The sequence below is a fragment of the Dipteris shenzhenensis genome, chromosome 32 (assembly GCF_047967505.1).
Source record: "Dipteris shenzhenensis isolate YYH24624 ecotype China chromosome 32, Dip_SZ_1.0, whole genome shotgun sequence".
Taxonomy (NCBI): domain Eukaryota; kingdom Viridiplantae; phylum Streptophyta; class Polypodiopsida; order Gleicheniales; family Dipteridaceae; genus Dipteris; species Dipteris shenzhenensis.
The window spans coordinates 19,387,370-19,408,486 of record NC_141627.1 but is presented as its reverse complement, the minus strand read 5'-3'; the positions used below and the strand labels follow the sequence as shown (position 1 = coordinate 19,408,486).

The 21,117-nt window shown below is 46.0% G+C and overlaps 1 protein-coding gene across 2 annotated transcripts; it reads right to left on the bottom strand.

Moving 5' to 3' along the window:
• Positions 1-393: 393 nt before the first annotated feature.
• CRR1 (Dihydrodipicolinate reductase, bacterial/plant) lies at positions 394-20,215 on the bottom strand. Of its 2 annotated transcripts, none has more exons than XR_015540572.1 (10): positions 20,059-20,215; positions 19,841-19,963; positions 19,683-19,757; positions 19,525-19,590; positions 18,600-18,695; positions 1,416-1,532; positions 1,161-1,253; positions 952-1,050; positions 665-737; positions 394-585 (listed from the first exon to the last, which is right to left on the bottom strand). XR_015540572.1 is itself a non-coding variant. In XM_087370970.1 (10 exons), the coding sequence occupies exons 1-10, from the start codon at positions 20,170-20,172 to the stop codon at positions 553-555; spliced, it is 903 nt and encodes a 300-aa protein (XP_087227096.1). In that variant the 5' UTR covers positions 20,173-20,215; the 3' UTR covers positions 394-552. The 2 variants fall into 2 exon arrangements, 1 of the variants encoding a protein (XP_087227096.1); XM_087370970.1 differs by having other exon boundaries at positions 665-751.
• Positions 20,216-21,117: the final 902 nt, after the last annotated feature.

Below are 21,117 nucleotides of genomic sequence, written 5' to 3'. Positions count from 1 at the left end.
TAGGCACCCTTATACCGTTCTTACCAAATTACAAAAGAAATATATCAGGTATCCAGCCTTTGCTGGAGACACAACCTTATTCTTCCCATTCAGCATTCTCTTTCTTAACAGTACACCCTCTTTTTTTAATTGATATGTGATTCACTTGTTGTACGCTATTTCCTTTCATGCAAATATTGGTTATCTAAATTCCTCAATCGTGCTTTTAATACAAGTAATGATCGTGTGATAACATGGGACCTACAGTTGTTCCTAATGTTACAACATTAGCTGTCTCTCTGCCCAGTGTGCAAAGGCAGGCATGGCAACCTATCTTTCAAAACATTTAAGAGAGAAGAGAAGAAAGTTTACTAGCATCTTGCACAATTGGAAGAGACACAGGACAAACGTGTATAGAGAAAAAGGAAGCCACATGGTACAGTTGATATTGGCAAATTAGGAATTCAAAAAATGGATACAAGGGATAAATAATGCTGTACAATCTTCACAAGTAAAACCCAAAGATAATCAACAAAATTGTGTATGATCCAGCGTGTCATGTATTCACGCTCTTCAAAGAACTTTTTCCAGGCCATAAACTAGAGACTGCAAAAGTGACAATGTGGTCAAAGAAACAATATTGTAATTTTAAAACTAAGAATTAAATAATGCACATGTACATTACCTTCAGCCTGACAACCCTGCGGATAGCAATAAGAAGTCCAGGGATGGACGCATGCACATCAGTCACGTCATGCCTGAAGGAAAGAACCTGCATTCATTATTTACATCAGAGCACACAGCAAGAGCCCATGTGAAATTTCTATATATACTATATTAATCAATGACAAAACTTAACCTGTCCCTGCATTCATTTGCTTTGACACGTCACAACAAGTCCACAACTGGACATTCCATGATGATCCATGGCAAACTCCGACATGTCAAGTTGATCCGGGCTGGAGTAGATACCTCTCCTGGAGCAGAAAAATGTATTGCAGTGCTGGACATAAGCCCGGACAGTGCCAGACTGTGGATGCGCACTCCATCACCAGCCACCGCCCCTCTTGCCTTGCAAGGATATTTAAAAGATCCTCAGAATTACAATCATTTCAAAGGACATCAAAACTAATCCATAAAGAGGAGTTGTAAAGACAGATTCAAAAAAATGTGACCCTGACCAGAACATTTGTTGCAGAATCATCCTTGTTATATTGCTGCCCAATACCAGAAATACTTTCAGCCAGCTGTTTTGCCTCAGGTGAGGGATATTCCTGCGATTTCAGCATTAAATCCAAATTTCAATTATTTTTCTCTTGAAAATGAGGACACATTGTATCATCTGTTATAAATTGAATGCTCAATACATTGCTGTGCAATGTGATTGAAACAAGCTTCCTGTTGCATTTCTGGGAAGAAACCTAGAAATCTCTTACCGATAAACCCTGTCGAGATTCAACAATTTCCACTTGTTTATAATGAAAGGCTGCAGCTGTGGCAGCCTGCTGAAGAAGCACAGCTGCAATAGAAAGAGTTGGAGCCACAATGCAACCCTATGACAGCAGCCAAGTCAGAAGCAATTATGTTACCATGCAATTCAAAGCAAGTATCAATTATGCTTCAGAGACCTGAAAACTGCCATTCAGAAAAGCATCAAGTAAACCTTCACAAAGAGAACTAGAGAAATATTCTTGCCCTGAAAAGCCAATACTTTTCAACACACCATGGAAGCTTTAAAAAAGGTCTGAGAAAAGCGTGGCCACGTCAGAACAATCATGCCATACAGGGCTAAACCTAGTTTGATAATTAAATTTGGGGCTAAGCTTTTGCTGCTTGAGCAACATTCTTCTTTGAATTCATTTCTTTGTACTCAATTAGCCATTTTAGCATTTTCTAATAGCTCCAAACAGCAAAGGGAACTATAGCTTGTACAAAACATTCATTTTGAAAAGCAACTGCTGATGTGCTTTCTGCCTCACTCCTAACCAGGATGCTCTTACATTGTGAGGCTTGTTGGAAAGGTCACGTCCTCATCTGTAAGTCCCCAGCTTCAGAGGCTGCATCAAAAGGAGCTGTTGTGCAAGGAGAGATTGTGGGGCACCTAGCCTTGGATCTGGCCTGGCAGGAGGCGATTGGAGAGCACCAAGAGGCACACAAATGGCAGGGGAACCCTTGAAGGGGTCGGCCATTCGACAGGCCTGGTTAGGGCCAACCAGGTCGGCCAGCACACAGCCCCAAAAGGGGTGCCCACATCCCAAGAAATACGGCTATGTGGGGTCAGTTGGAGGGCAGGCTGAGTCAGCCAGCAAGGCAGCAAAGTCCACCAGTTTGGGGCAGGATTGCCCTATAAAAGGGAGGCCCTTGGTCAGCATACAGCAGCAGCCTTCCAGCAGCAAGGGATCCACTCTTGGGCCTACATCCAGGGAGGACAAGAGGGCTCAAGGTGCTTCAGACTTAGCTCTACTTGGGGCTGAACCCTAGGCTGTTTACCAGGGCAGCAAGGTGCTGAGATCATTGGATAGAGAGTCTACATACGCTCGAGGTGGAGCACGCAAGCTCAGAGATATAGAGGTATCCGATACCTTTGGTAAGATCAGAGGACCACATCCTGTTGGGACTCTGAATCTATCTTTTGTATTGTGTCCATAGCATTGGACGTAAAATTTTGTTTTGGTGGATTCTATATCTGGCTTGGTTCACTGTCTATTTGCTAGTCTGCACAACACATCTATGTGAAGCACATTAAGTAAAGAAGTTTATGATTCCACCCACCCACACACACAGAGTGTGAGCTCCTAGGCTATTCTATAAATCTTCCGCTGTGTGGACCCTCTGTTGGTCAATTTCTAACAAGGCTGTTCTAGCTGCCCCCCTGCCTAGTGCAGGCAGGTCATACATTTTTTAACCTGATCAATGTGAAGGAATACTGCAGCCCTAGTAGTCAATGATGTGAAGAATTGAGAGGAGGTTTAGTACACAGCATGCAACTGCTTGCAATGGTAATTTGATGGAATGGGTGATCTAGAAAATGAGACAAGAACGAATCCAACTTATAAGCATGAATGATGATCTCAACTACCAAGCTGTTAGAGACACTCACGACCCTCTGCCTTACTCAGCACCGCACACAAGGAACCAACCACTATAGACAAGTTTGTCATTGAACTACTTGTCATAGGCATCTGCAGCCCTGCAGTCCACAACAGCAGGTACAGCAGCTCAGCGTACAGGAACAGACTGCCACAGAGGCACCTGTACAGTCAGCAGATGGGCTGCATACGCAGCTGTACATGGTCAGTGCAGCAGTCTATACAGCAGCCGTACAGTTTCAGCATTATCATGGTCACCTCTCCACCTGTGAGCCCCCATATGAGAAGGACATGGAGAGGTGTACCAGCAGAAAGAAATGGATCTGAGCGACTGCCATATGAGCAGATCTAAGCGAAAAGGGCGGGCTGCCGCATGGGCATCATTCAGGCTGCCATGTGGGCAGCAACAACAGGAAGCTCTTAAGAAAGCAGCACTAGGCTGCTGCTATGCCCAAGAAGGTGGGCAGAAGGGCCTACAGATCCTGGGCCAGCCATAGGAGCAGCAGCAAAGACTGCATAAGGGCAGGCCTTATAGGCCCTGCAGACAGCAGCAGGTCAGCAGCAGAGCAGCCAGTCAGCTGCAGCATTAGGTTGGCAGTCCCAGAACAGGTCGGGGCAGTGCCAGAATGTGTGACTGCCCATGGCAAATAGGGGTGGCACTTTTGGAGAAAGGTCAGTCAGCAGGCTGGCCGGGCCAGTCTGCAGACATGGTCGGCTGTTTCTATTCTCATGAGCATAGTTCAACAACGAAACATTTACGCCATCTGGTTATTGGACCCCTCTGCGTTCCTTTGGGGACACTACCGCCAATAATGACCTTTCTGGCCACATCAGTTACACGTACGGAATGCCTTGAGGGCTTCTCGTTCCTCAACTATCAACTACTTTTTGCCTTTCTGATCAGCTGTCAAAGCCTCATGCTGACTGTCGTTTGTACGATCAACGAAGCACTCCTCTTGGTCAAGCACCATGGGGACCAATTCCTCCCAGGTCAACTCATTCACCCTACCACTGGTGATCAAGGATGAATAGAAGGCCCCATATTGAGAGGATAACTGGGACAATAGAGCAATGGCCATGTCCTCTGATGAAATCTGCTTCCCCGCCTAGAGGATCTCCTCCTGAAGTTCCTACAACTTGTTGATGTGGTCCCGCATCGATGAAGACTTTTTGGGATCCAACAACCTCGTCTGGACCTCCAGTGAAACCCTCTTCATGGGAGAGGTTCGGTTATACATGGACGCCAAATGCTCCTACTTTTGGCCACTGACATGTGCTTCACATGATTAATCACCTGAGGGGTACAGTTAAGAAATATAAATGATCTTACCCTGACATTAACAAGGTCCCAAAGTTGAGACAAGGTCTCGGCCTCCTTTTGCTCCACGATGCCAAGGTCCTTCGCCAAGGGATCTGGTCAGGCAACACCTATCAAGACGAAATCTCCCATGTTGTATGACTATAACACAGACTCCATCATTACCCGCCAGACGTTGTAATTGAGCCCATCCAACTGCCGGTTAACTGGGAATGTGGGCAACACTGGAATTCTAGTCTTGTTCTTTGCCATCGGACAAAGTCGCCATGTCGGAATAAGAGGAAGCTGAACTCAAAGAGAAACTCGATGGGATAGAAGGGAACTGAGGGTTGAAGAAAGGAGAGGGCTGAAGAAGAGGATACATGGGCTGAGAGCTCGGGAACACCTCCTCTCTGATCTAAAAACACCCTTCACTGGTCACCCAAACAGTCCACTCCTCGCACACGCTCCTCCTCAAAGACACCTCCGAACAGCACCCTAATCCTCCTCTCTGTGTGTTGGCTCAACACTCCCTCCGCTCCTCGGGTCTCAAGCCAACCATGGCTCTAATACCATGTGAGAAGTGCGGCGGAAATGAACGGAAGAGAGAGAGAGAGACACACACACAAACACCACATTGAGAAGGAGAGAAAGGAGAAGGAAAGGCACAGGAGAACTGCAAGTGATCTCTGAAGAAAACCCCGCTACAACTGGGGGGAAAATCTCGGAACCAACAGGCTGCTCGAGAGCTCAGACAAACAGCTCAACAATCAAGAGAATGGGAGCACAAGGGAGTGGATGAACTGCTCCACTGCCCTGCTCCTCAAGTGCTAACTGGGCTGGCTCTCCACCTCTGCCAGGCCCTGCAATGATGTGATCTGAACTGCCCAAAATGAGGGGAGGGGGAGGCATATAAATATACCAGGCGCCCCCCTAGTCAGCCAGCATAGGAGGGCACCGACCAGCCTGCTCATGAGGGCCGACCCTCTGCCCTAGGGGCCGACCCCTACAGCCTGCCATATAGGGCTGTCCAGGCCCTAAGAGAGGGCACACATCTCTCCAAAACAGGGGCTATAGCTAGCCAAGGTGGCCGACCTGCAGGTCGGCCCACCCACTGCTATGCAGCCCACAAAAAAGGGGCCCATAGGAAGCGCCTAAGGGCAGCAAGTGAGACACCTGCTCACACAACCCTGCACCCTACCTAGGAACTCCGTGGCCTACATGGCATCACATGAGGCACTAGAAACCACACGTACACTCACGGGGGGTGGGCACACCCACAACGCAGGACCTCACTCTCTACCCTAGCCTCACTCACTAGGCGGGAACACCCACTAGCAAGGAGGAGGGGCAGCGGGCTCAAAGGGGGGTTGTAGGATGAGAGAAGAGCAAGACGAGAGGCTGGAGAGGGAGAACAAAAACTACCCTACCCGCCAATGGGGTTCTTACTCTGTGGTTGAGTCGGGTGTGTGTTTGTTGTGTGTGTGCTGGTACTTTTGCTTCTATAGCTGAGCATTGGTGTCTACAAGCTCTTACATTGCTGCTCTATATATACGTTTCCCTAGCTCGGCTCCAGAGGCACTGCTCTATATATACGTTTGCACAGCCTACAAGTGAGCCACCACAATGCCGGGCTTCGACTTCTGAGTCCCAGCTCTCAGTTTACTTCAGTTTGTATCAGTTTCAATTTGTATTTGATTTTGTTCGAGCTCTTGAGCTCATTAGATCAGCATAGCTTAGTACCCAGCAAGGGCCCTAGCATGCCCTTTGCTCTAGTCCCTTGAGGCTGGTATGAGTTTTCTCGCCTTTATTGTCTACATGTCTCTCCCCCCGCTCAGCCTAGCCTCCCCACTCAGCCTCTCTCCACCTAGCCTCTCCGCTCAGCCCGTCCAGCTCCGCCGGCCTCTCCAGCCTGCTCCGCTAACCCCCACTAGCCTGCTCCCTCACCCCCGCGGGCTGCTTCCCTTACCTTTGCGGGCTGCCTCCTCACCCCCCTGGCCTGCCCCACCCCCGTGGCCTGCTCTTCATCACGCCCGGTACCCGCCTCTGCTGTGCGACCTGCCCCCATGGCCTGCTCTTCACTCGCTGCCCGACTCTGCTGCTGCGCCTCCAATGGCACCTTCGCTGGCACCGCGGGCCTCTCCTAGGCCCCGTGGAATCAGCCACGCCTATTGCGTAGCTGCTAACTGGGCCACATGACTGCTATGAGCAGTCACTAGCTTGGCATGGCCAAGCAAGGCTGCTCAGCGCAGCCCCTACAGCCTTAGGCATTGCCTAGGCCCCATCAAGTCTCCACGAAACAGCGCGCACCAGAGGCGCAATCTTTCTCTCTCTCTCTCTCTCTCTCTCTCTCTATCTATCTATCTATCTATATATACATATACATATACATATGTATATGTATATGTATATGTATTGTATATCTATGTATGTATATACGGAAGGCCTGAGGGCATGGGCATGGTATGGAGCATGGGCAGGTGTGTCAAGGCAGGACAATAGGGTTATGGTTGTGCAGGGTTTGGGGCAGCCTATGGGCCTCAAACAGGCCTGAACCAGGTCAGGTTTGCGCAGGCCTGCCTAGGGCCAGTGGCAGCCTACCACGTGGCCAAGCAGGGCCAGTCAACCCTCTACAAATGTGCCCCCACCCGGGGGTATTTACAACGGGAAAGTCGGGGTTTTTTTTTTTTAAGGGGGGGGGGGGGGGGGGGGGGGAGGGGAGGCGCTGATTGGGTCGGCCCAATTCCCCCTAGCAGATTGGCCAGTATGGGGGGCTTTCAGCCCTATATAAGGGAGGCTTTGGAGCCCCATATCTCATCCACCAGTGCAGCACTTCGGGGGCAGAAAGGAACCAATTTGGTGGGACTCTGGACTTCTTCTTTTGTATTGTGTCATGTCGGACAGAAATACATTTTGGTTGGTTCTATATCTCTTGTGGAGCATTGTCTATACTGGCTTGCATGCACACGTTTGTTGAGTACACACAAGTAAAGAAGCTTTGGACTCCATAGTTAAACAATTCCGTGTGAATTCCTGGAGGCTGGGATGCTCTATCTTAAGCTGGGCGTTCTTTCGTCAAAGTGTTCCATTGGGCGGACCTCATCGCAATCATGAGCCATAGCCACAACTACACATGGTTTGAGCTGCCATCGCCATCGCTACACAGCCTGGCTCGCCATCACCCGTCAAGGAGACCAAGCGTTGCTTGAGCTTCCAGAAGGCTGCAGAGATTATGACGTGGCAGATCTGACATGTGGCACTGACGTGGCAGGAAAGGTAGCCAGCTGATGTGGCACACGTGTGTGACCTGACGCGTGGCAGTGATGTGTCATATGCTGACGTGTCAAGTTGACACGTGGCAGGTGACGGGGCAGTGAGGACACCAGCTGATGTGGCAGTACATGTGGCGGCCAGCTCAGATGCCGATGTGGCACTGACATGTGGCAGACAAGTGGCTAACCCGTGGTTAGTGTAACTCTGGTTAGTTAACCCCGGTCAGAGGTCCAATTAGTTGGCCCAACCAAACCAGACCAGGTTTGACTAGCTAAGTCTGGGTGTAGTTAACCAGACCACAGTGGGTTAAGGCCGAGTTGGGAGCCAACCAAACCAGACCAGAACAGAACCAGTCTGGTCAGTTTGACCAGACAGTAACCATCCAGTCACAGACTAACCAGACCAGAGCCAGTTAGTCTGGTTAGTGTAACCAGCCGGTTACCCATCCAGTTACTGTCTCCAAAAAAAAAAAAAAGACAGTTGCAGAGACAGTTCTGGCCATCAATTTTCACATATCTGTCAGAATTTTACTGTCAGAAAAGCAGTAGAAAAGCAGAGAAATCAGAGATTTGCAGAAAAGAGAAAATGCATGCCTTTGTGCACTGGAAAGATGAATCAAATGCATTCCGAGTGCTGTTTGCAGCAGCCAGAAAAGGGGCAATACAGTTGTTGATGCTTTGGCAACTATGTGGGTTTATGCTTTGAGTTGACAGCCCATTACTGGCACAAGTTGTGAATGCAAGACACCTCTTGTTGAGGTACTTTCTCTTTGAAAAGCAAAGGCTGAGTGCATCAGTTGTATACACTGTGTGTGTGAGAGAGTTGCAAATCTCAGACAAGTTGCAGAGATGGGTTCACAGCAGCATGCCCAATCATCCCATGAGGGAATGGTAGAGTCTAATCAGGTACAACAGGCTGAGGCTTTACAGATAAACAAAGAGAATGCCTACACAGAGTTGATTACTCAATTGGAAGAGGCCTCCCTTGTTTCGCAGGATGGTACAACCTCTTTTTGAGGGAAATCCAAAGAAGCCTCCCTCTGAAGCAGATCAGGAAGAAGTGGTGGTGGGCAAAAAGAGGAGAAGAGCAAGTCCTCTTCCCAAGAAGAAGAAGGCGAAGCATCATCATAGTTCATCTAGTTCGTCTTCATCTTCTAGCTCTACCTCTTCATCCTCAACATCATCTCCTTCTTCGGAATCTTCAGAGTCGAAGAAGAAGAAGAAGAAGAAGAAGAAGAAGAAGTCTAGCAGGAAGGCAGATACTAAAGAATTCAAGGACGGTGGGAAGTCAGTAAGATTTGCCGCTTACAATGGCTAGTATGGTTAAGCTGAAAAGGCTATGCAGCTCATAAGGCAGTTTGATGCTGCCTTCAGCTTGGAAAATTTCAGTGAGTCCTCAAAGCTTCGTATGGTTGGTTTACACTTGACTGGTACAGCTAGTGCATGGTGGATAGCTAAAACAATGTATGGCCAAGCTGAAAAGGCTATGCAGTTCATAAGGCAGTTTGATGCTGCCTTCAGCTTGGAAAATTTCAGTGAGTCCTCAAAGCTTCGTATGGTTGGTTTACACTTGACTGGTACAGCCAGTGCATGGTGGATAACTAAAACAACCAACTATGAAAGCTTTCTATAAACAGTTTATTCCCAAACAGTTTCGGGATCATGTCCTTCTGGGTTGGGAGAGGATTCATATGGAAGCACAAGATATAGTTGAGTCTTACAACCAGAAATTTTGGGACGCATACTTGCAGGTTTCGCCTTTCAAGAATATTTTTTATAAGACTCAACTCAGGAAATACAGGGCCGGACTCACTCCAAAGATACAGGCCCAAGTGAACACCAAAGATATTAAAGAAAAATTAGATCTTATGCATTCAGCCAATGTGGCTAGTCTTATGTACATGCACAATCCTACTAGTGTGCCTTCACTACAAGTAGGATTACCGGGGGATAAAAAGCCAGCGACCCCTAAGTTTGAAACAAGAGAGTTTCCCAAGGCTCAGAAGAGGGGATTTCAGCCTCAGAACAGATTGAAACTTTCAGGAAAGAGGGTAAATGCTTCAACTGCGGCAAAGAGGGGCATGTGGCTGCCCAGTGCCCAGAAAAGCCTTCAACTTCGAAGGGAAAAGAGGCAGAGAAGCCACGAGGACGAAAAAAGCCAATGGCGGGAGGAATTCCTGACATATTGGGCCATGTTTCAAACCTAGAGGAACGAGAATTGCTGCTATCTTGGGGCAAAGTCAGAGACCAGCAAGTGCTGATTTTATTTGATCCAGGGGCTACTGATAACTTTATATTAGAGGATCTAGGCTGGGAATAAAGACGGAGTACAGAGTTATGTGGATCAGGAAGACTTCTTAATTTCTCCACTGAAACATCATGATGTAGTTTTGGGTATGCCTTGGTTTCATTGCAAGGCAGTGAAGTTGACTCTTCCTAAAAGAGTGCTGGAGTTTGTACATAGGGGCAAAGTACATCGTTTGGTTGCTAGAAATAGAGGGGAAACTATTCCCATTGTATCAAATAGTTCTGTTGGAAAAGAAATAAAGTCTACAGTTTCAGCTTACATGGTTTTTGTAAAAGAGAGAGATATGGAAATGCATGCTGAAATAAGTGAGGCAGATCAGAATAAATTTCAGTTTCTTGAAAATTTTAAAGATTGCTTTTCTGACGCTTTGCTTGGGGAGCTACCTCTTGAGAGACCTGAGGATCATGGCATAGAACTCATTCTTGGCAACGAGCCACCCAATAGGCCCCCATACACAGTTAGTGCAACTCAGCGAGAAGAGATTATGACTCAAGTGCAGGACTTGTTGTCCAAGGGGCTGATTCAGCCCAATTCTTCTCCTTTTTGTTCCCTTGTACTACTAGTATAGAAGAAAGATGGCTCATTCCGTATGTGCGTCGATTACCGCGCACTGAACAAAATGACCATCAAGAATAGATTACCTATTCCACGCATTGATTCAGTTAAATGGAGCTTCAGTTTTCAGCAAGATAGACTTGAAGAGTGGCTACTACCAAGTGAGGATATAGCCTCAAGATGTGCACAAGACGGCGTTCCGCACTACTTTTGGGTTGTATGAATATCTGGTGATTCCTTTTGGATTGACAAATGCTCCAGCTACTTTCAATCGGATGATGGATCGTATCTTTCGACCCTACAAACAGTTCACTGGTACCTTCTTCGATGACATAATTATCTTTTCTAAGTCCGAAGAAGAGCACAAGGAACATCTTGCTATAGTGTTTCAAGAGCTGAGAAATCATTAGCTCTATGCAAACAGCAAGAAAAGTGAAAGAAATCCATTACTTGGGGCATATAATATCCAAAGATGGGATACAGATGGATCCGGCAAAGATCCGTGCCATTTAGGAATGGCCACAGCTGAAAACTGTGCGTGAAGTTCGAAGTTTCCTAGGCCTGTGTTCTTACTACAGAAGATTTATCAGGCATTTTGCGGATATAGCCGCTCCACTCCACGATCTTACTAAGAAAAATGCAGCTTTCAGATGGGGAATTCCTCAAAAGACAGCATTCATCACACTCAAAGAGAGGCTAACCACAGAGCCAATCTTAATAGTTCCAGATTTGTATCAGCCATTTGATGTGGATTGTGATGCTTGTGGGGAATGTGTTGGGGCTGCATTGCATCAGAATGGTGATGTAGTGGCTTATGAGAGCTGGAGACTCCGGGATGCAAAGAGATATCTGGGACTCTATGAGAAAGAGTTATTAGTTGTAATTCATGCCATCCATACATGGAAGCATTATCTTTTGGGTGCAGATTTTACAGTTAAGACAGATTACCAAAGTCTGAGATATTGTTTGATTCAGACAAAGCTTTCCGAGAAGCATATGAAATGGGCAAATATGCTGTCAATTTATCATTTTCCGATTGTCCATACTCCAGGAGTTTGGAACAGAGTAGCAGATGCTTTGTCTCGAAGACCCCAAGTCAACAATGTGACTATTTCTTATCATCAGGTTCTTGAAGATATGAGAGAGCAATATGCAAATGATACAGATTTTGGTGAGATTTTACAGCAAATGCAAGAGGGGCAGTCCACTAGTCACTATTCCCTGAAAGATGGGTATTTAATGAAAGATGATTGCCTATGCATCACCCAAGAGATGAGGAAAAAGATTTTGGAGGAATGCCATGCACCTCCCTATGTTGGACATAGAGGAATTACAGCAACAACTCAAGCACTAGAGAGGTATTTCTTTTGGCCAGGGATGCGGAAAGATATACATCAGTTTGTTACTGAATGCCTTACGTGTCAAAAAGTGAAGTATGATAGACGGAATGCACCTGGCCTACTTATGCCTCTTCCCGTGCCTCAGGCACCGTGGGAAAGTATGACAATGGACTTCATTTTTTATTTGCTAAGATCAAAGTCAGGGAATGATGGGATTTGGACTATCATTAATAGATTCAGCAAGCAAGCTCATTTCATTCCAGTTCGCAAAACCATAAAGGCAGATCATATGGCTAATCTTTTCATGGCACAAATCTTTAAGCACCATGGTATGCCTAAGTCCATTGTCAGTGTCTGAGATCCCATAATGACCAGTCTATTCTGGAGAGCTTTATTTGATAATATGGGGACGAATCTGAATTTTTCTTCTTCTTTCCATCCCCAGACAGATGGTCAAAGTGAAGTGCAAATTCTACAGCATTGGATATGTTGAAATGCTACGTGGGTGACCAAGGTTCAGACTGGGAAAAGTACCTACCATTGGTAGAGTTCGCTTACAATAATACAGTACACAGCTCTACAGGGAAAACCCCCTTTGAGGTCATCTATGGGAAGGTGATTATGCCACCTATCCTAAGGACCAAAGATGAAACATTTGCAGCTGATCAGTTTGTGAGAGACCTTCAGACAGCTTTCAGCCAAGTCCGGACAGCAATTGAAAGGTCTCAGGAGAAGCATAAAAGAGCTGCAAATAAGCATAGGAGATAGTTAAATCTCAAGGAAGGGGATTGGGTACTTTTGAAGTTCGAGAAAGCTAGGCTCCGCAAGTTTAAAGGCAAACAGAAAGTGTATGCAAAGTTATTTTCCAGATACTATGGCCCTTTCAGGGTTACAGAAAAGATTAATGAGGTTGTATACAGGTTAGCATTGCTAGAACATTGGAGGATTCACAATGCATTCCATGTGATTCTTCTAAAGAAATTTCAGGAGCCAGAGCCTACAGAGCCAATATCAGAGGATTCACCAGAAGTGGATGAGCTGGAGGAGGTCCTTTAGCCAGAGCAGATTGTGTACCATACTGTACGCAAAGGTCCTCAGGGTAAGGAGTTGTATGCAAAGGTCCTTAGGATGGATGAAGACATGTTGTCCGATTATTCACACCTTTTGGATGTTTACAAGGAAGCTTTTGAGTTGAGGTCAACTGAATAGAAGCCGAGGGGATGTCACCACAATGTAAATATCCTAAGTCAAAGTACAGTTGACCATTTATGTGATCATAATTAAAGAGTTTTCATATGTGTTAATTATGGTCAAAGAGTTCTTTTAATGGTCAAAGAAGTGACTACAGTCAAAGATACTTGACTCTGGTCAAGTAAGCCTAGATTTCGGTCAGGGATACTTTGTTTATTACCAAGAAGGTTAACTGCGGTTAACTAGAGAACCACAGAGCTAACTACAGTCAAAGAGTGTTGACTTCGGTCAACGAGACTTGGCATACGCCAAGAGGGTTAACTACAGTTAACTAAGTTGTGCTAGCTTTGGTTGGAGAGATGTTCCAGCTTCGGTTGGAGAGACTTGGCCATAATTAAGGCGCCAGGACCATTGGTCAAAGCTCCTTAATTACGACCAAGAGGGTTGACTTCGGTTGACCAAGAATTGTGTTTTATGTTTTGTTCACATGTTTATTCAGTGGGGACGCCCATCTATGACTAGGATTAGTCCACAGTTTATTATTTGCATGCAAAGCGCTAACAATTAATGGGTGCCATGGTGGTGCGCTTTAATTAATTGTTGTAGGTACTATGAGGGGTTAAAGACCCAAGTAATTTGGAGCGTAGCGAGTATTTCGGAGGCCACCCATGTGACCAAGTGCTACGAAAACCCCAGAAATTGCCCTTAGAGGCATGTAATAGGACTTAGTCTAGATTTTAGACAAGTGGCATGTTGCCATTTTGGAAGGAGCTTGAAGCTCTTGTAAAATGAATTCACGTTTGATTTTGTAGAACACAGGGCTATGGCAATTGCTTCATCAAGGATATTCACATACTTAGACCAAACTTCCATCTTGATCCGATCATTTAGTCCAAAGATAAAATCTTTTACTTGCACTGACTGAGCTAGAGGTTCATAAACTTTCATTACACTTTTTCTGAACTTATCAGTGTATTCAGCCACTAATAAATTTCTCTGGCGAAGATTTCGATACTGATCCCAAACTTGGGATGCTTCGTCAGGAGGTAAGAAGTGTTTTCTAAATTCTTTTTGAAACCCCTCCCAAGTAGTGGATGCCACTCCATCTTTCTGATGTTTTACCCACAACCTATTCGCTGCCTCATGAGTGGCCTCGCAGATGTTCTTCATATCATTCTTGATTTCACAAATGGCGAAGGCCTCGTCCCACTTGTGTAACTAGGTCTCTATGATATCGAAACTACGGTCAGACATCCGACCAGAATACTTTTCTGGCCTATAATTGGCAATATTAGGCACCTTAGCCCTCCTAGGCTCAACCGTATGAACACTGGTTTCAGGCTCCATTGGAGCTTTACCTTTCTTTTCACGAGATGGTCTAGTAGACATACTATGAACCATTTTCCTGAGCTCGGATTGCCCTACATTTGCTTGCAATTGTTGAGCTAAAATCTGTTGCAAGGCATCTTTCAATAATGCAATTCTACCAGACAATGTATGGCCTGCTGGGCGCGACACGTGCGGGGTCGGCCGGACTCCCGATTCTACGGGATCCACCCTTGAAGCTTCTTCTTCAACTTCCATTTAGGTCGATTGGTTTTTTTTTTTTTTTTTTAAACCACTATATATAAACTGTAAGTACAAACTATCATAACTTCCCTATGCTAGGGAATGCCTGCAATCGAGACAACTACAACTTCACAATTGAAAGAACCACGCCTTCCCTATACTAGGGAGATATCAGCAATCTTTAGTAACGAGAGATAACCAACCCCACAATAAAATATAGAAACTCAAACAACTCCAAGGCATAAAGAAATAGAAAGCTCCCTGGTCCAAACTTCAGTGTTCAGGCTCCTAATCGCCTCTATTCGACACCATGCCACTTCTATACATCCACATCCACTCAAAAGCGCTTCCAAACTGGTTTACTGTCAAGTTCTGTCAATATTTGGATGGAAAAAAATAGGATTTCGTCAGTGATCGACGGAAATTCCTTAATCAATTAACTTTTTTTTCTCTTGGGCAAACTGTATTGCATCCAAGCTCCCCATTTTGTAGCTCCGCTTGACTGCCAGATCCCGATCCCACGACTAGCAAAGCCAGCCACCATCATAACGCAGAAACTTTGCAAAGCAGCTGATCCCACGATTTGAACGCTAATAGTCTTCAATAGCTCCAGCTTTTGCCGATGCTGAAAGATGATGCCTAGCTGTGCCAAGTCGGTTGACGTGCGCTGGTAAAGAGGAACTGTATGGATGAATATTACGTTCACGTCACTTCCTAAAACTCCGGTTCGTCCATGATAAGCAACGGACCTTTCTTCATAATATCACCCACCCGAAGAAGGCATGAATCCGGACATTAACTACCCGTCGCATAACTGCAGACCACCAAAATCTTTCTGTAGATATTGAGGGCGTCGATGCATGCCCCGCTGGAAAGTCTGACGTCAAACGGTGCACCCTCTTCAAAGCGGATAAGCCTTTCACCTCTGGATAGTTGTTTACCATCGCTTCACAACATTTTTGAAGAACCTTCTTGCCCTCTAAACGATAGCATCGAACACCGGATCATCCTTGGCAGGAGAGCTTGTTGGGCAAAGCCTTGAAGCTACACTTGAATTCTATTGGGCTTTCACGAGAACATCAACCTCCGTTGCACCTTCGTGACCTGACGCTCTGATACCAACTGTTACGTTCCACTAATGTACAACCTATTCCAAATTCATAAATCTACAATCAATCATGGGGCAAGCACACATTTTTCCTCCTAGCCAAATCTTGGTGTTAGCAAGCTCTCTCTACATCACAAAATGTACGTGAAAGCTCCTGCTTGCTAATCCACCACGCCCCAATTCCCTAGATGGATCTAGTATGCCACATGTCTTCATTCTAGGGTACCTCATAAATGCATCTTTTCTACCTCTCTCTTGGGATACCATTATTCACTTGCCCCTAGGCACATTACACATTTAATGCATTTAAGACCCATAGCCTTAGACCCATCTAGTCAGTGCCTTGTCACCCTCATCAAGGACCTTAACATTAATCCATTTGACCATTAACATGAAGCCCAAATAAATACCATACAAACATTGATCCTTTATCGGAAAATGTCCACTGGCCCTTCCGAGGTCATGTTACCTCAAATTGAGCGTAACAAAGGTGCAACGTACATGGCACTCGGCCTCACTAGAGTGTTGAAAAGCCAGCCCTTGATTGGCGGGTCCTAAAAGTGTGCCTGAAAGTATTGCCTCTTTAGTCGGGCCAAAGCTCGCTGTCCATGTGTGAGTCACACTCTGGCCGCATGAACCATCCTGAAAATTGGCTCTGTGAAGACTACCCCCAAGCATGTGTAGGACTGCACTATCTCCACTGGCTCATCTCAGTAAGTGAAACAATGTTAGCCTAGTACAGCACATGAGGTGTTGAAGATCATGACCTTTGTCTTCCAAAGGTTGATTGTTAAGTCTGTCTCCTTGCAAAACAGCTCTAGCGCCTCTAGATGCCTCTGCAGTCCCTCTGTTGAAGATGATATAAGGAGTATGTGTCACCACAATGTAAATATCCTAAGTCAAAGTGCAGTTGACCATTTATATGATCATAATTAAAGAGTTTTCATGTGTTAATTATGGTCAAAGAGTTCTTTTAATGGTCAAAGAAGTGACTACAGTCAAAGATACTTGACTCTAGGCAAGTAAGCCTGATTTCGGTCAAGGAGACTTGGTTTATTACCAAGAAGGTTAACTGCGGTTAACCAGAGAACCATAGAGCTGACTACGGTCAGAGAGTGTTGACTTTCGTCAATGAGACTTGGCATATGCCGAGTGGGTTAACTACAGTTAACCAAGTTGTGCCAGCTTCCGTTGGAGAGATGTGCCAGCTTCGGTTGGAGAGACTTGGCCATAATATAGGCGCCACGACCATTGGTCAAAGCTCCTTAATTACGACCAAGAGGGTTGACTTCGGTCGACCAAGAATTGTGTTCTATGTTTTGTTCACATGTTTATCCTGTGGGGACGCCCACTTGTGACTAGGATTAATCCACAATTTATTATTTGCATGCAAAGCGCCAACACTTAATGGGTGCCATGGTGGTGCGCTTTAATTAATTGTTGTAGGTACTATGAGGGGCTAAAGACCCAAGTAATTTGGAGTGTAGCGAGTATTTCGGAGGCCACCCGCGTGACCAAGTGCTACGAAGACCCCAGAAATTGTCCTTAGAGGCATGTAATAGGACTTAGTCTAGATTTTAGACAAGTGGCATGTTGCCATTTTGGAAGGAGCTTGAAGCTCTTGTAAAATGAATTCACGTTTGATTTTGTAGAACACAGCTCTACACCGAACTATGTATTCCTTCTTCTCTCAAGTAATAAAATCCTTCGCAGGGGTCCAGCCCGATTGTTGTCCTGGGCCCTAGTGTATTTGTAGAGAGAGGGAGAGAGATAGTGTTTGCAGAAATTTTGTCTACGAGATTCTAGCAGATGATTGCATTGGTATCATAGTGTTTGCAGAAATTTTGCCTACGAGATTCTAGCAGATGATTGCATTGGTATCAGAGCCAAGGCTCAGGCTGTGACGATCCAGCAAGAGAGTAAAGATTCGACGTTGATTCCGAAGAAAGGATGGCGTTGGCCCAAGAGGTGGCAGCTGGAAGGTTTGGGGCTTCAAGTGTCAAGGGACAGGAATGCTTACTTCGAAGCCTATGACTGCACGAAAGCCCCTAAGTCCAGATTGATCAGTTGCGTAAAGGAATTGCCTTACGCACGAGTGTACAAATAGGCGTCAATGACCATTGCGGGGAGCAATACCAGAGATAGTTCTCTGTGAAGAACTCTGCTGAGTGTATACTTGATTCTGCGTGAAAGGTGTCGCTCCGCCTGGAGGGGTCTACGCAAGCAAACGTTTGACGGCAAAAGAAACGACGAAGAAGATCTTGACAGGATGCCTGACAGCACATCTGACGGAATAGAAAGGGGCTTGCAGGAGTGAACGCTGCTCATGGGCGATGGACAGAGCGATAGATTAAAGGTGCTTTTCAGCCTCTTAAAGGCTATGCTTTCGTGGTGATTTTCACGTCTCCAAGCTAAGGGCCCTCAAAAAGTGACATGAACAAATAAAACAGGAAGTGAAAGAGACATCATTGTGAGTAGCTAATGAAAACAAAAGACATGCTATTGTTTATGAGCTGCTAGGCATGAAAGATTCCACAGAGCTACTGTAATTAAAAATAAGTGGTCTTAGATCTACATCATGTAAGTTTCAAGACTTCATCAAACCTGCGTTTACTCTCAACTTATTTTTGCTATTCCCGTGTATAGCTCTCATCTCTTAGATTCCACTAAATGAATTTGTTTGGTCTCATGCCTTGTGCAGCACCTTGTGTTCTCGTGCCTTGTGCAGCACCTTGTGTGTGAGCTGCACAAAGAGCCCAGACTTCTAGGTGGATGCATTTGCTGTCATTATATGTCTCAGTTTCAGATGTCATAGTATTTGTGTTCTTCAGCTCATAACGAATGCAGGCAAAATGTATTTCAAGGAATTCACGAATCTCACCATAGCTCACCATGCTCGCCTTTTCACAAAATGAGGACAATGCCGCAACTTTGTCCATTTCAACACCCTCTACTGCAACCACGCTCCTCAATCCAAATGCAGTGGCCTGCAAAATTATGCATTTACCTAATTCCATCAATCGCCCATACACAATGCTTTCAAACACCGGCCATGAAGTACAGTCACACAAGGCAACCAATGCACATTCTTAGGTACAGGCATAATCAATGCGTATACACTTGCACTGAGCAAGAACAGCCCAAAATTTTCAAATTCAATGGTTTGAGTGGTCCAATGGCATGAGACGACAATTATATTTCTTGCCAAACATTGAAATCTGAAAGTTCGCAGATGCCATGTGGCGGAAGGAAATAGCATGCAAACGTTTCACAGTGTCATTATACAGTGGGGCCTTGTTATATCTTTGTTATTGCAAAGATGCACCTGCATGAACTTATATCACGCAACACAAAGTCAGCCCTTTCTCACAATGAAAGCTTAGCCGATGGTAACAGTAAAGCAATAAAACGAGCCGAACTGACTCTCTTGTAAACGAGGAGCAACATGAGGACCCAAAGCAATCTTGGCACCTTAGACGCTATCATGTCCGTTTAGCATACTAGCCTACCCTCAACAATTTCCCGAATGAAAAATAGAGGTGTCAAAGTATATTCTGCATCATCAACTCTTCCAAGAAGAGAGTTTAGACCCTGGAACGAAGACTATGCTAGCGAAAACGGACCCACAAGCGAGAAGAAAAGCATGCAGCGTAGACTCAATGGAGAGGGCAATCAGGCAATTCAGCTGGGGGAAAACCCTCCAGCAACTCGTTTTGATATTGAGCTCACCCGAAGAGTAGCAGTAGACCATTCATCTCTTATCCTAGATGTCCCCATCTGAAACAAAATGGCGCACTTACAACGAGTAAGCAATACCTGTCTAACGTTTTCGAGTATTTGTGAGGCATTTCCGAAGTCCACCATGACTGCGGGAGACGAACCCTGAGACAATGGAGACAATGAATATATCCACGTCAACAAGGTTGGGCGGGGTTCTCTAAGCAAACACAAAATCTTCATCGAAGAGCATGCACCTGAGACAATGAGCCTAGGACCATAACGAGGTCATTCGACACCGGAAGCTCCAATGGCTCCTCCAAACCCGCTACCTGCGCAGCCAGAAAGCAGAACTTTTAACGCTCTGGGAGGGTGATCATTGCCATATATTCAAAGAGGGCGATCGAGGCATAACCTCCCCGGCATCCTGTCCAACAAAAATAGAATCGACGGCACCTCCGAGTTCCAAACCTCTGGACTTGCTGATGGCAACGATTGCAGCCTTTCCTAGCGAGGTGCAGGCGCCATTGACAACCACCTGCGTGACATAATTGCAGGTCAAAAAAAGCAGAGGTTCGAGATTGCTGCTCCATGAGGAGCTTCAGCAAAAATTGCAAAATTGATGAAGGAAACCTTGATTGAGCTACGCTTAGGCGAAGCTATGGAGCAGAGAAGAGGCAAGATGCGATGAGAAGAGGCAAAGCAAGAGATGGGAGGAGCCTTGCAGATGAGCAGGATGTTCGCCATAGCCAAGCTCCCAAAAGCTCCACAGTCCCAACCGAAAGAAAGAATCAGCTTCTCGACTCCAAAATATGCCCAATCCCCAAGCTCTCTTACGTGGACAACCTTCCCCTCGCCACATGTCCACCCCACATGCATCGATCGGCCTTGCCGAAATCCAGGGGTGCCCCGCCCCGGCGCCCCGGCAACTCCTCAACCTCGCACCACGTCAAGGTCATCGGGACGGTTGACCCGCGTCTGATACTAGCTATCTCTAGAAACCTTCATCTAAGGCTGGGTTCAGACGGAGCAGACACCTAGGGGGCTGATTGATGGGGCAGACGACGACTCACCAAGGACATTTCCGACAAACGGGAAGGTTGTTTGGCACATCCATGCCCAAGCACGCAATGGACTCGTCCAAGGAGGAGTGACAGCCTCTCGCCATTCTTCTTCTAGATTTTAAGAAGGCATATGACAGAGTGGAGTGGACTTTCTTGGAGGGTACCATGGAGAGACGAAGCTTCTAAGAGAGGTGGATCAGAGGGGTTTCATCACTTTATGCGGGTAGCTCTCTTGGGGGACACACATGCAAGGTCTTTCCTCTCTCCCATTCAGTGAGAGAGTGCTATCCTTTGGCCCCCTATTATTTCTTTTTGCAACGGAGGCCCTTGGTTACTTTTTTGGCGTTTGGCCTTACGGGGATAAGGCTCCCAGGAGGAGGAGCTTCTAGACTCTGAGTTTGCAGATGATATAGCCCTCTACGTAGACAACTCAGCGTCTGGTTTAGAGAGGAACAGAGGCGCCCTGTCCATTTATTGCAAGGCCTCTAGTGCTTGCATAAGTTGGACCCAACATGTTGGTTTCTTCACAGGCTTGGAGGAGATCAAGGAGTTTTGGGATTTGGGGGCTGATTTTGGCTTTCTGTTGATCCCGAGAGGGAAGACAACGAGGTACCTAGGTTGCTAGGTT